General features: G+C 40.2%; 1 protein-coding gene across 1 annotated transcript in view; it reads right to left on the minus strand.

Annotated features, from left to right (window-relative positions):
* The window catches only part of Sec24d (SEC24 homolog D, COPII coat complex component), an 83,059-nt gene that overhangs the window by 20,472 nt on the left and 49,474 nt on the right, over positions 1-13,113 (minus strand). Inside the window, exons 10-13 of the mRNA XM_051185562.1 lie at positions 12,641-12,756; positions 4,637-4,761; positions 1,076-1,267; positions 405-498 (exon numbers count right to left, since the gene is read on the minus strand). Of these exons, the coding sequence (XP_051041519.1) occupies positions 405-498; positions 1,076-1,267; positions 4,637-4,761; positions 12,641-12,756 (527 nt within the window). The remainder of the gene's footprint in view (positions 1-404; positions 499-1,075; positions 1,268-4,636; positions 4,762-12,640; positions 12,757-13,113) is intronic.

Below are 13,113 nucleotides of genomic sequence, written 5' to 3' on the forward strand. Positions count from 1 at the left end.
GTGGCTTGGGCCATTTCCTCCTGGAAACTGGGCAAGTTTAGAAACCCTAATGGCTGGCTTTTAATCCCAGCACTTGGGAGGCAGAGACAGGCATCGGATCTCTGTGAGTTTGAGACCAGCCTGGTCTACAGAGTGAGTTCAAGGACAGGCTCCAAAGCAATACAGAGAAACCCTGTCTCAAAAAACAAAAAACAAAACAAAACAAAACAAAACAAAACAAAACAAAACAAAAAAAGAACAGACAAACAAAAAACCAAACAACAACAGCAACAACAAAAGACCCTAATAACCTAGGCATTTGATGATTTGATGAAACTGTATTTCTTTTCACACACAAAGCTTTCTTTCTTAATCTCTCTGTTATAAGCTTTATCTTCTATCAAGTAGAGGTGGCCATTTCTCACCTTAAGTGCTTCCATACCAGCCTGGATGACAGGAACAAAGACTGTCTCATTTTCATTAGAGTCTGCAAACATCTCAGGAATCTGATCCAATAAACTGAGGGAAACAAATGGGGAAAGGGGTTTAAATGCTAAGCAAGTCTGTCATTAACTTCAGAAGATAAATCACTGATGTCTCAAGTTGGAACACATATGACATTTATTGATGGGCAGCATGTGAGGGGAATTGCTACCCACAGGGAGCAGGCAACCTGATACAGACATTCTTTAACAGAGGGTATTTTAGTACAGTCCAGCACCAAAACCTATTCTTTAGATGGAACATTTATTAAATTACCCTCTTTGTAGACATTTTTGACTCATTATATTACTTATTTATAATACCTAGGACTCTTTAAATAATACTCTATCTTAATATGTATAGTACATTCAAGAAATGCATGCCTTTCACTCCCTTTCCATAAAAGAGAAAGAATTCAAAGACCGAGAGTGAGTGTTTTTAAATGGTCTACACCAGAAAGGGTTAAATCTAACATACATGTCAAGAGTTGTACAATCTATGCCCTAAGCCCCCCTGTTGACAAAGTCAAACAATATTTGTATTTGGATGAAAACACAAAATGACTTCACAATGCATCTGATTTGCATTTAAGTAGGAGATACTTGATATTTACTTGTGAATCACAGATTGAGATTCTTGATAGTTGACAAGGAACCCATCCAACAAAGGAACAAAGACCTCTGCAACATCCGTCACCACCATCATCTGAGGTTGGGCCAAATTACTCTTCACATTAAAGAAGTGGAGAACTTTGTTGTATGTGATAAAACCAACTCGAATTGCAGATGTCTCCTCATGCTCCTCCCTAAGAGAAAAGACAAAACCAAACTCCAGGCACAAACTCTCACAAACACAGTTGAACTCTTGCTCAGAAGCAATGAAGATGCTTTAGACTTGGGGAACATTTTGCCTTCCTCAGTCATTTGCCTGTGCGAAGAGGCTTCTACCTAAATTCAACGACTGTGTCTAGAACATAAGAAAGGCATATTTAAAGTTCTGGTTTTAATTTCTATTGACTTTAGAAAGCAATAATGAATCATGGCAGGAAGCGGTACAGATTACTTCAAAAATAAGCAGGTTAAAAAGGAAAACATTCTCAAAATTCTAGGTCAAAGGTTAGATATTATGAAAACACTTCATACATATTTGCTTATGTGTTGCTATTTCTTTTAAAAATTTTTGGGGGTGGGGGTCTTTTCGAGATACGGTTTCTCTGGGTAGTGCTGGCTGTCCTGGAACTCACTCTGTAGACCAGGCTAGCCTTGAACTCAAAGACCCTCCTACTCTACCTTTCATGTGCTGAGATTAAAGGCATGCTCCACTATGCTTGGCTTATTTTCAATTCATAGGAAATTAGACTTTTTAGAATTTCCACAAACAATCCGGGCTTATTCGGTTCCTATAAATAAAACATTCTCAGAAGTCACAGAAAAACTAAAACAATGAGACATTTGAAGCAGCAGGAGCGGAGGGGTGGCTCGGGTCACTGATAGCACAGTTGTTTGCATCCGGAAAGAATTTTAGGCTCCTGTGTGATATTTTTACTGCACAACCTATGGAATCTCAATGTAGAAACAGCTAGAGTTTACCAACACGCCACAGAAACATATAACAGCAAGTAAGTTACACTTATAAATAATATTTCTTGTGATGGACATGCTAAGAAGACACATCTCTGAAAGTATATTAGACAACATCTTTTCTTTTAGGAGTTCCAAACAAGGTGCTAATGTTCAGGAAGTATAGGACAGTGAACTTGTTCACCTCAGTCTGTAGCGAAGATATTCAGAATTCAGTGGCACAGGCTCCAGTTGCCTGCTTACTGACTGCATTTCTTCCCACTTCCAACTGCCTTGAAATAAAATCTCCACACCACAGACACTCTAAGTTCTAATGGCAAATACTACATGGCACTTGGTGTCTCAATGACAACCACAAGAAAGGCACATTACGTCTTCCTTGACTTCCCATTTCAGCAAGACCTCCTCTGCTGAGGACATTTTTCTTCTGCAAAGGAGTCTACTCATTTCTGAATTTTCTCCATAATGATGCCTTGAAGTTATGGTGATGTCTGTAACCCAACCTCTTAGGAGGCAGAGACAGGAATACCGAGAGTTTAGGGCCAGCCTCAGCTACACGAGAGTGACTCAAAACACTCAAAAAAAAAAAAAAAAAAATCAGTGAATGAGGTATGTGCTTATATATGAGCAACTTGAGCACGAGGAAAAAGGAAATGAAGTACCCATGAAGAGAGATCTCGGTTGAAATGCCAGTTTCTCCTGCAGACTCTGAGTACAGGCTGACAAGACCTGGATTTTACCTGTTTGCTTCTTTTCACAAATGTGGTTTGATGGATAAAGTTTAAAAGGTCCTCATAAGCTATTGCAAAAGCAGTGGGCAAATGCTTGCATTTGGCCTCTGCAATGCTTTCAGAAGCGAGAGCCCCCTGTACTTGGTTAGAGCACTGAGGGACACATACGGGCGCCTCCTGAGCTGCATGACGTCACGTGAGCAGCTGCTGTGCCACCCTAAGTGACACTTGTCTGTGACACTGCTTCTGGGCTGTCTCTGCTTCCCTGTTATTAAAATCCTGCTTGTCGAGACCGATCATAAATTCTTCCTCCTCTGTGAAATCTCTGAGGCTACCAGCTAGAAGTAATTTCCTCTTCTAAATTCCTCTAAAGTGTTTCTCTAAGTGTATAGTACAGCTGGAAGTTAATGGGAGGAAACGCCCAAGACTTATCAGACTCATCTACCACCACCACTAACCCTCTCCTATAGCCCGAATGTAAAATCCAGGCTTGGACTTAAGACAGGCCATGGGCAAGTTCCATGATGAAGCACACAGCATCTAACAGAAAACTGATCCTTTTCTAGTCTCTCTGAAAATGGTGTGGGTCAACTCAGTCTTGGGACATCTGGGCCTTTGTTGCCACCTGCAGCTGGCTCCAGCTCCGGTCTGTCTGAAGTCCCTTCAGTGTTTGTCAAACATCCTCACTGCTTTACAAACCATCTCAGCAATATTATGAGTTCAGCATAACAGACACAAACAGCGTTGGCCCCTGGGATGTCCAGAGCCCACTCATCCTAGGTTCTCATAGACAAAGCATCGGTCTGAGTGGAAAGATTACAGGAGTGGGCATTCAAAGGCCAAGAAGCAGCATGGCTGAGGAATCCCTCCTCACCCAATGCCCCTGTCAGAACAGATGTTGCCCTGTGTGCTTAGCAAGACAGGGAGGAGGGAAAAGGTGGAGTACACAGCATGTGCTGGCTTGCACAGCATGCCATGGCCTGCATAGCCTCTATGCATAGTCTCTTGGCAAACAACCCCCTACTCCTCTGTTTCCATGCTGGGTATTAGCTCCAGTTCCAAACAGCTAGCTTGTGCACAGAGACAGCTAAAGCTTAGCTATGAGTTTAGTTTTAGTGGAGAAAGCCAGAGAGAAAAATGAGGGGATGCTGCCAGCTATTTCCTGACACTTTTTCAAATCTCTCTTTAAAGGTTTACTTACATAAAAACAATGCTTTATGTGCCGCCCCCTAATCTTTCAAAGCAAATTTGTTTGTTTTTTTTTCTGCAAAATTTAATGTAAGCTATGCATGTGTACCATGACATTTCATGGTTAAAATTGCCATCAGTTTTATTTCTCATTGTTGTCTGAAGCAGGTAGCACTCCAGCTAGCATTTTAAAGCAGTCTGCAGCGGCGATGTCATGTCATCGTGACAGGGTATATTCACCTGCAGAGCTGCCTGCAGAGCTGCCACCTCTGCTGGAATGACAGAGAGGCGCTCCTCTCACACATCTAGGACTCACAAGTGAGGGGCTCCGCTGCCTCATAAGGGCAGAAGGGACTTTGGCTAAAGGAGTCCATTCACTCCTACAACAACCACTCAGTTTCCTGAGACCCTTTGAACTCTGCCACTGTCAGCATCCCCCCACACACTGACTGCTGGGATTCTCCTTGTAATCTACAAAGTATTTTGAGATGTTTCATTTATCTATCATTGTTTCTCTGCTTTCCTTCCTTTGTACAAACATCCACTCTGACGTTCTGAATATTCAGAAGCCGGGTGAAGTTAGATTTATAACTACGACGTCCCCATTAGCAGGTGATTGAATCAGCCAGTCCGCGCCAGCGGCACAGCATAGGTCCCACAACAGCAGTGCCTTACTTGGGCAGTCTCTGAAGCACAGTCTTCAGTTCCTCACAGATGAGCTTGACGAGTCCATTCTTTATGTTGCTGTACGAGACATCAATCATGAAGATAAAGGCTGGCGGGTTGGGAGGCTTATTCTTCTGCAAGAAGGCAAACATCACATAAAGGAGACACAAAGTAAGACTATTTCATAATCAAATGTAAACAAACTCTGAGAACAATCAGATGCTCTGGTCAGTACTTAGGATATAATATATGTAGATCAAATAGCTTTTCTAGGAAACTCAGTCCCTGATGCTATAAAAAAAAAAAAACAAATAAAAATAAAAGAAACTGCTTATTTTCCAGGTTACGACACGACCTTTCTATTATGTTGAACAGAGATGGAGCTCACTTTTATATCTCAGAGACCCCCTAGAGTGAGTGCTGAAGGGAGGTCAAGTATTGGGCCAGCTTTGCCTGCAGCATGCTCCCTTAGAGGAGGAAAAGTATTTGGGGTCCTGAAAAGGAATGCTAAAAAGGGATACAATTGGAAATTAACATTTTTGGAAGCTGTACCCAAGCTTCATTAACTGGGATATGATGATTTTCAAGCCGATTACCAGTTCCTTTAGTTTTAGACATATTTTCTTGTTTTGCTTTGTTTTTGAAACAAGGTCTTGCTTCATAGCTCAGGCTGGCCTCAAACAGTCAGTTTTCTTGCCCAAGCCTCTCCACTGCTGAGATTACAGAAATATACCAACACATTCAACTATAGACAGGGAAATGTCTATTAAGGTTTAACTGTCTATCTTAAAAATGTACATTATAAATTACTTCCACAAATTACTTCATATTTGTGGTAAAGAAAAATGGCTCCTTTCCTATGTCTTTGCAACATTCACTGTAATATAAAGCAGCTGTTGTGAAAATGGGCTCTCATTGGTTTCCAATCTGGCTTCTGTCCAAATAGCTCATAAGGAAGTGATCCTTCAACTGAGATTTATAAAATGTTTAAAAAAGAAAGCCACAGGCAAATATCAGTGACCTCCACTAGAAAATGAAGACCTAAGACCAACAGTTTTTCAACTTATGGTAAAGCATCGAAATGTTCTAAAACTAAAATATCTTTCAATTACTATATGACTAGATAACAGTTACAAATGATCCCGTTGACTAAGTCTGTATCTACTATAATAGACATAACCCTGTCCTAATAAAATACCCCATTTCAAATAAAAACGTGTAAGACTTAAAATTCAGTCTGAAAATGTCACTTTTCCATTTCCAAAATCAGAAGAGCCGAGGAATGAGGGCTCTCTGTTGGTATCTACATTAGGATTTCTTCTCAGTTCCCAAGTGCCATCTTCTCTATTCCATAACACAGGTTATAGAAGATAAAAATAGTAACCATTCTCATTAACTGAAGCTAAACCTTGTGGTGACAATCCCATTGTATCTTATTATTCTTAAATGCTCTCACACACTCCCAGCAGTCAATCCTCACTGACCTATTCCATAGCTCTCGGCAGCTCCTCTGTCTAGGAACTTTCTCTCACTAAGACTTTCTTTCAACATGTGTATGGTCAACCTGCTGTTGCTCCACACCACATTGCCTTCCGGGTTCTGTCAGTGACAGCACCACATGACAGCTCAAAGGCTTCAGCCCTGGCGGGACTTGACCGTTCTGTTTCCCTCCACCATCTGCTGTTGTTTTGTTTGGTTTGGTTTTAAATGGGACCCTCTAGCTCTTTCCCACAAACCCTCTCGGTCTTCCCTTCTGGCCTCCATTCTTTGTGTCAGCCACCAACCTGCAGAAACATTTTCTACCAGAGGACCCCGTCCCCACTGTACTGAGACACCAGTAGGCAGTTTTCACTCTTTCCTGTCCTCCATTCAGGCCCTCCCGACTCATTCTTAGCCGGGCTGCAGCCTACCTGCAGGAATCCCTCCTCTTACCCAACCTGCACACCCTAAGGATACTTTCTCATGTTGTAGACCCAGGGTCCCTCTAGATCTTTTCTGCTGTCCATGTCAGCCTTTCCTTCTAGAACATCTGCATCCCTTGTGTCAAGTGCTAACCAGCAGAAACATTCTCTATGAGGGACCCCACAGCCACCACACTTGTCTGGGATCTAGAGTGGGCAATGGCAACCAATGAATAGAACCATGAGACAACTCCTACATCATTATACCAGATGCCTAGATCCCAGTGCAAAAGCACAAACATGAACATCCAAGACAATGTGCCTCCTCCAGAAGCCAGCAACACCACTGTGATAGGCCTTGAGAAGAGCAGCTCAGCTGAAGCACAAGGCAAGGACTTCCAAAGAGCAGTTATGAACACACCCGAGGGCCTTAAAGAGAATACACTTAAAGGCCTAATGAGCCCTGAAAACACAAACCGCTGAAACAGTGAAAATACTTTAAGATAGGAAAGAAAAATTTAACAAAGAGACAGAGTCACTAAAAGCAGAGGTTCTCAACCTGTGTGTTAAACAAACCTTCCACAGGTCACCTAAGACCACCCTGCAGATTAGATATTTACATTACGATTCAAAGCAGTAACAAAATTACAGTTATGAAGTAACAACATGAGGAAATGTATTAAAGGGTTATAGCATTAGGAAGGTTGAGAACCATCGCACCAAAGAAAAACCAAACTGAAATGAAATATTTAGAAAGCCATAAAACAAACAAACATCAAGACAAACAAACAAATAAACAAACTCAGAGGTAAGCCTAGTCAACAGAGTACAAGATATGGAAGAGAACCTTGGGTGTTGAAGACAAGATGAAAGAAATAGATTCTAACAAAATCCAGGGAAAAACATACAGGAAAACTTGGACATGATGAAAAGCCCAAATCTATAAATAATAGGAATGAGGAAGGATAGGAAACACAGGTCAAAGGCATAGAAAATATTTTTAATAAAATTATGGAAAGCACATTCTCCAACTTAAAGGAGAAGCCTATCAAGCTACAAAGCATATAGAATACCAAAAAGACTGGAACAGAAAAAAAATGCCCATGACACATAATAATCAAAACATTAAACATTCAGAATAAATAAAGAATATTAAAAGCTGCAAAGGAAAAAGACAGAGTAACATTTAAGTACAGAACTATTAGAATAACAACTTGACTTCTCAACGGAGGCTCTGAAAGCCAGAAGGACCCACCTGGTTATTCCACAAACTCTGAGAGACCACAGTAGTGGTCGTAGAGCCCAGGAAAATTACCAATCACAGTTGAAGAAGGAAAACAATCATTCCACAGCAAAACCAATTTAAACAATCTCTACATAACAATCTACCCCACAGAAGGTGCTAGAAGGACACTTGAGTCTGCAGAGGTTAACTATACCCAAGAGGGCACAAGGAATAAAACCTCCAAGAATAGTAGGTAAATGGAGTTGGATCTTTGAAAAACAGAAAAAAAAAAAAAAAAAAAAAAAAAAGATTGACAAAACTTTAACCAAAAGACAGAGAGATATAATCCAAATTAATAAAATTAGGGGAAAAGAAGGACATTACAATAGATACCAAGGAAATTCAGAGAACCACAAGGACGTACTTTAAAAATCTGTATTTCACTAAACTAGAAAACCTAAAAGAAGCAGATGAATTTCTTAATATAAAACCTTCCAAAGTTAAGTCAAGATGAAATAAAAATTTAAACAGTCCCATAATCCAGCGAAACTCAAAAAGTAATTTTAAAAAAAATCTCTTAATAAAAACAAACACAAGAAAACAGGACCAGCTGCATTCAGTACAGAATTCTATCAGACCTTCAAAGAAGAACTAATGCTAATCAATATCCCTCAAATTGTTTCACTAAATAGTAACTGAGAGGACACTTCCTATTTCTTTTTATGAAGCCACTATTGTCCTTATATCAAAACCACAAAAAGATCCAATGAAAATAGAAAATCATAGATGAGTATCCCTTGTGTAAATATTTTTGAAACTGATTTTCTTTGGAGAAGAAATCCAGAACCTGAATTTCCAGATCACATGACAATTCTAGTTATAATTTTTAAGAGCTGTAATGCATTGATCATTTTTTTCCCTACTTGAACTATTTATACTTATTTCTAATGTGCCATCCCCTCCAATATGTCTGTTCTCATGATAGACTTCATGAGATAAACTGGCCCATGGCACAGTACACATCAAAATGTGGTCTTCTGAGAATCACTTTACTGAACTCTCAGAGCCCAGTGTCGAACATGATACTAGAGTTCTCCATGGTTGCTAACAGTGAGTGGTGTGTGTGTGTGTGTGTGTGTGTGTGTGTGTAGAAATCAACAGAAACCACTACTTCCTCACTTTAGTCCGCAGTCAGACTAAAGTAACATAAGCTCTTAAACAGCCTGCCAATCCAGATGCTCTATAAAACTTCCTTTATAATGTGTACAAAAATCTAAAACCTCAAAGACATGATGCTAACCCAGTAGGAAATAAAAGGACAGATTTGTCTCAATACTTCTTCAATTTCCTTCTCATGCATCCTCTCAATCTAAGTGGCTGACATTTCCTACACAGAGTCACAGCCCCCCCCCCCCCAGGCCTGACGCAGGTAAATATGTTTTATTTGACATAGTTTTCTTTTTTTTTTTTTAGAAATACTTGAATTATTTGAGATTTTGAAGAAATAGGAGGAGCCCTCCAACAATCCTGGTGCTTACAATTGGTCCACATCAGTCATCAGCAATGTGTGTAGAGCCCCCGAGGAAAAGTGACTGAGTCACCAGTACCTCTGTGACTCTGCAGTTTCTACTTCTACCTCCACAATCAGTTCTCTGTCCACGGATGATGATGACGATGATGATGGTTGTTATTATATTATTATTATTACTTTTTTTCTTTTGAGACAGGGTCCCACTAGCCCTGACTATCCTAGAACTCACTATGTAAAACTCACTATGAACTCACACAGCTCCATCTGCCTCCTCCTCCCAGGTTCAGGGATTCGAGGTGTGTGTCAGCCTGGCTATCTGCTCCTGGTTTAACTTGCTCGTCCCACTTCCCAAGATGCAACTTTTTAATCATACTCCTTCACAGTATGTAACATACTTAGGTTCATGTGTGATTATACATGCTTCTTTGAACTGTTTACCATATTGCTGATTTGGGGTAATTCTTACAAAGACAAATTGTTTGGACATGCAAGGCATCTAAAAAATGTCAAAATGAGCTAAAATTAACTAAGAAAAACCCCTACATTTCTATTTAGGAAGAAAAGTTGACAGTAGATTTCCTTTGCCTCAGGGAAACTCTATACTGATTTTGTGAAACACCTGACTACACACTTCATGGTATACCAACTGACAGGAGGTAGGGCTCTGGCCCCACAGACACATTTTTAGTTGGTACCATCACCTTCTATACATTTGATCTGCAGCCAAAGCTCTCTTACCTGTCCCCATTGAATGTGGCACAGAGCATCTGGACTCACTGTGAGGGCTAAATGATGTCACACATATGTAAGAAGTATCTTGCAGAGATACACATGATGTTCAACAAATGCTAATTTTATTACCTAAAGTCAACACTAAGATTAACTAACTGGAGGATTATAGCATTATAATATATAATTATAGCATTAACACACACACACACACACACATATGCAAAGTCAATAAACTCCTTTCCATCATACAAATCTCCAAGTCAACTCGTTATTTTACTTCACTTACATTTTAGATTATATAAAACTGTGTGCATCCACTATAAACTCTACTTAGATAAAAAGGAAGATGAAGCTCCAAAGTTTTCAATTATTTGGTTTCCTGCTTTCTGGGTGAGATTTCCCATTTATTATCCTTCTTGAATACTGCCACAAAGCAAAATTTGGAGCTATGGTTGTTTGACTCTCGCCTATGTTTCTATTGAAAACAGTATAAGGTCTGTAATTATCATTTTGACAGAGACTTGAAGCCTCAGCACTTGATGGAATTCATACTCTGGCTAAGGAGTTCAGTGAGCAAACTTTCCATCATAACTTACAATGGCATTGCTATATTTAATTAGAAAGCAAAATGCTTACTTTTGTGTATTTATTCTCCTTCAGTCAAAGCAGGAAAGACAAAGAAACTGTTGAAATGTAAATTGTACTTCCAGACGTGTTTGATGACTCACATAAAGCCTCTGTATCAAAAATGTTTTATATGTCACCAGATAAGTTAAATAGTTCTCAACAAATCAAACTAAGAAGGCACTGGGTTTTGCTTTAATAACTATATGTATATTAGTTTAAAACAATCATAAAATAGTCAATAGAATAAAATATATTAACTGAAAATTTTAAAGATTTAGCCAACTGCAAAGAAAGACTAACATGGATAAAACTTCTTGGTATCTATTTTCAACACGTGGATTTCATCTCTAGAAATCATCTCTGGATGCAGGTAGTGGCACACACCTTTAGTCCCAGCACTTGGGAGGCAGAGACAGGTGAGTTCGAGGCCAGCCTGGTCTACAAGAGCTAGTTCCAGGACAGGCTCCAAAGCTACACAGAGAAACCCTGTCTCGAAAACCTAAAAAAGAAAGGAAGGAAGGAAGGAAGGAAGGGAGGGAGGGAGGGGAGGAGGGAGGGAGAGAGACAGACAGACAGACAGATAGACAGACATCTCTGGTGGGAACCTACAGCCAGGTGCTGTTGTCCAGAAGTGAGATATTGGCAGGCATTCGTTTTTGGAAGAGGAAAGAGAGAAATAAGTCAGAATGGGCCTGTGTCTTCACCTACCTATCATGCTTCAGAAGCACACTCAAGTTTTATCTGAAACTAAAGAGTAAGCACTGTGGTTACTCGTGCTGGAGTCTGTCGGTGAACACACGGGGTTAGAGTAACTCATCTGCAAGTTCACGCCTGCTCATGTACTCATTCCAACTCTGTCAGACACTGCACAAACGTCACAAAGCCAACCCAAGTGTCGAAATCTATGAGGAAGACACACATGCAGAGCAGAAACACAAATACCACCGGGAGAACAGATAAAACAAAGATACAAAGATGTTCCCTAAGCTTGATGAAGGGGGAAAAAGGCACCAGCTGGAACATATAAATAAAGATATGTGCTCATAAAAAACTTGCATCTAGTCAGTAAGTGGATAATAAGTAAGATTTTTCCAGACAGGACCCATACACACACGATGGTGAGTAGAAAGACACCGTCTTATCTTTACTATATAAAGGCAGAGCTGATAAAGTCAGTCTCTGCATTGAGAATTTCATGCAGTTGTAGACAGCTCTGCAGTGGTAGCATAGTGTCCAACAGTCAGTTGCTTTATAAGGAAAGTTAATGTTGCTATGGGGTTTTTTTTTTTTTTCCTTTGAAGAAAGAACTCAAAGAAGTTTATGGGAGGTAGTTAGATAAGTCTCACTACTTTAATGAGAGTAAGGAAGCCAGCAGCCCTCTGAGAATACTGGTTAAGTTTTTGCCTTGGTAGAGAAGTCACTAACAGACCAAAAGAAGCTGAGACCTGGATGGAATTATTGCATTAAGAAGCAGTACAACTGGGCAGTGGTGGCGCACGCCTTTGATCCCAGCACTCGGGAGGCAGTGGCAGGCAGATCTCTGTGAGTCTGAGGCCAGCCTGGTCTACAGAGTGAGTTCCAAGACAGGCTCCAAAGCTGTACAACATCTGGGAGTGGTGGCACACAACATTCATTCCAGCATTAGGGAGTTGGGGAATCAGGAATCCAAGGTCATCTTCAGCTACATAGCAGAGTCAAGGCCCACATTTAGTGAGACCCTGTCTCAGAAACCAAATCAAAACAAAGAAGCAGGATACTCTCTCTCAAACAGATAAAAAGAATTGTTTCCTAGCTATATACCACACTTGTGAGCTTGATTACTCCAGGAGACAGCTCAGCAACTGAATCATGCTAGTGAGTGAGGTCACATCTGGGTTGTAGGTATTTGTACATGCCCCCGGAGACTGTCTGGGAACCATGTCATGTCTTTCCATATGGAAGCTGTTCAGTGAAACCCAACATCGGTGCAGGGATGCTGAAGTCCTGGCAACACTCACTCTGCAGTAATCCAAAGTAGCGACGTATTCATAGGATCCCAGCGACAGCTCTGGCTTCTCGTAGTGGTCCACTCTCCTCCCATTGTGGTCCAGATGTTGGAAATAGAATGGAGGCACTACAGGAAACAAACCAGGGCAGAGTCCTTTGTTTTCACAAGCACACAACCCAACAAATTCTCAGATTTTATTGTTGAGGAAAGGAGGAAAGGAGATTCTCAGAATCATTATTATGAGAGCAAGTCTTAGAAATATGTGAAAAATGAGTTTTCTCTTTTTCAAAACTCACTAAATTTTTGACTACTACACATGTTGTAAGTCATTACAATTTTGCCTTTTAATTATGTTTATAATAGTTTTGCCTTATATAAACTTTGATTTTTTTTATAGTTAAATCAATCTGCCTAGAATTCTATCTATAGAACTACATAATTTTATACATAATTTTCATCAGTGTTGATTGCTTCTTTATTATT

The sequence above is a fragment of the Phodopus roborovskii genome, unplaced genomic scaffold (assembly GCF_943737965.1).
Source record: "Phodopus roborovskii unplaced genomic scaffold, PHOROB, whole genome shotgun sequence".
Lineage (NCBI taxonomy): Eukaryota > Metazoa > Chordata > Mammalia > Rodentia > Cricetidae > Phodopus > Phodopus roborovskii.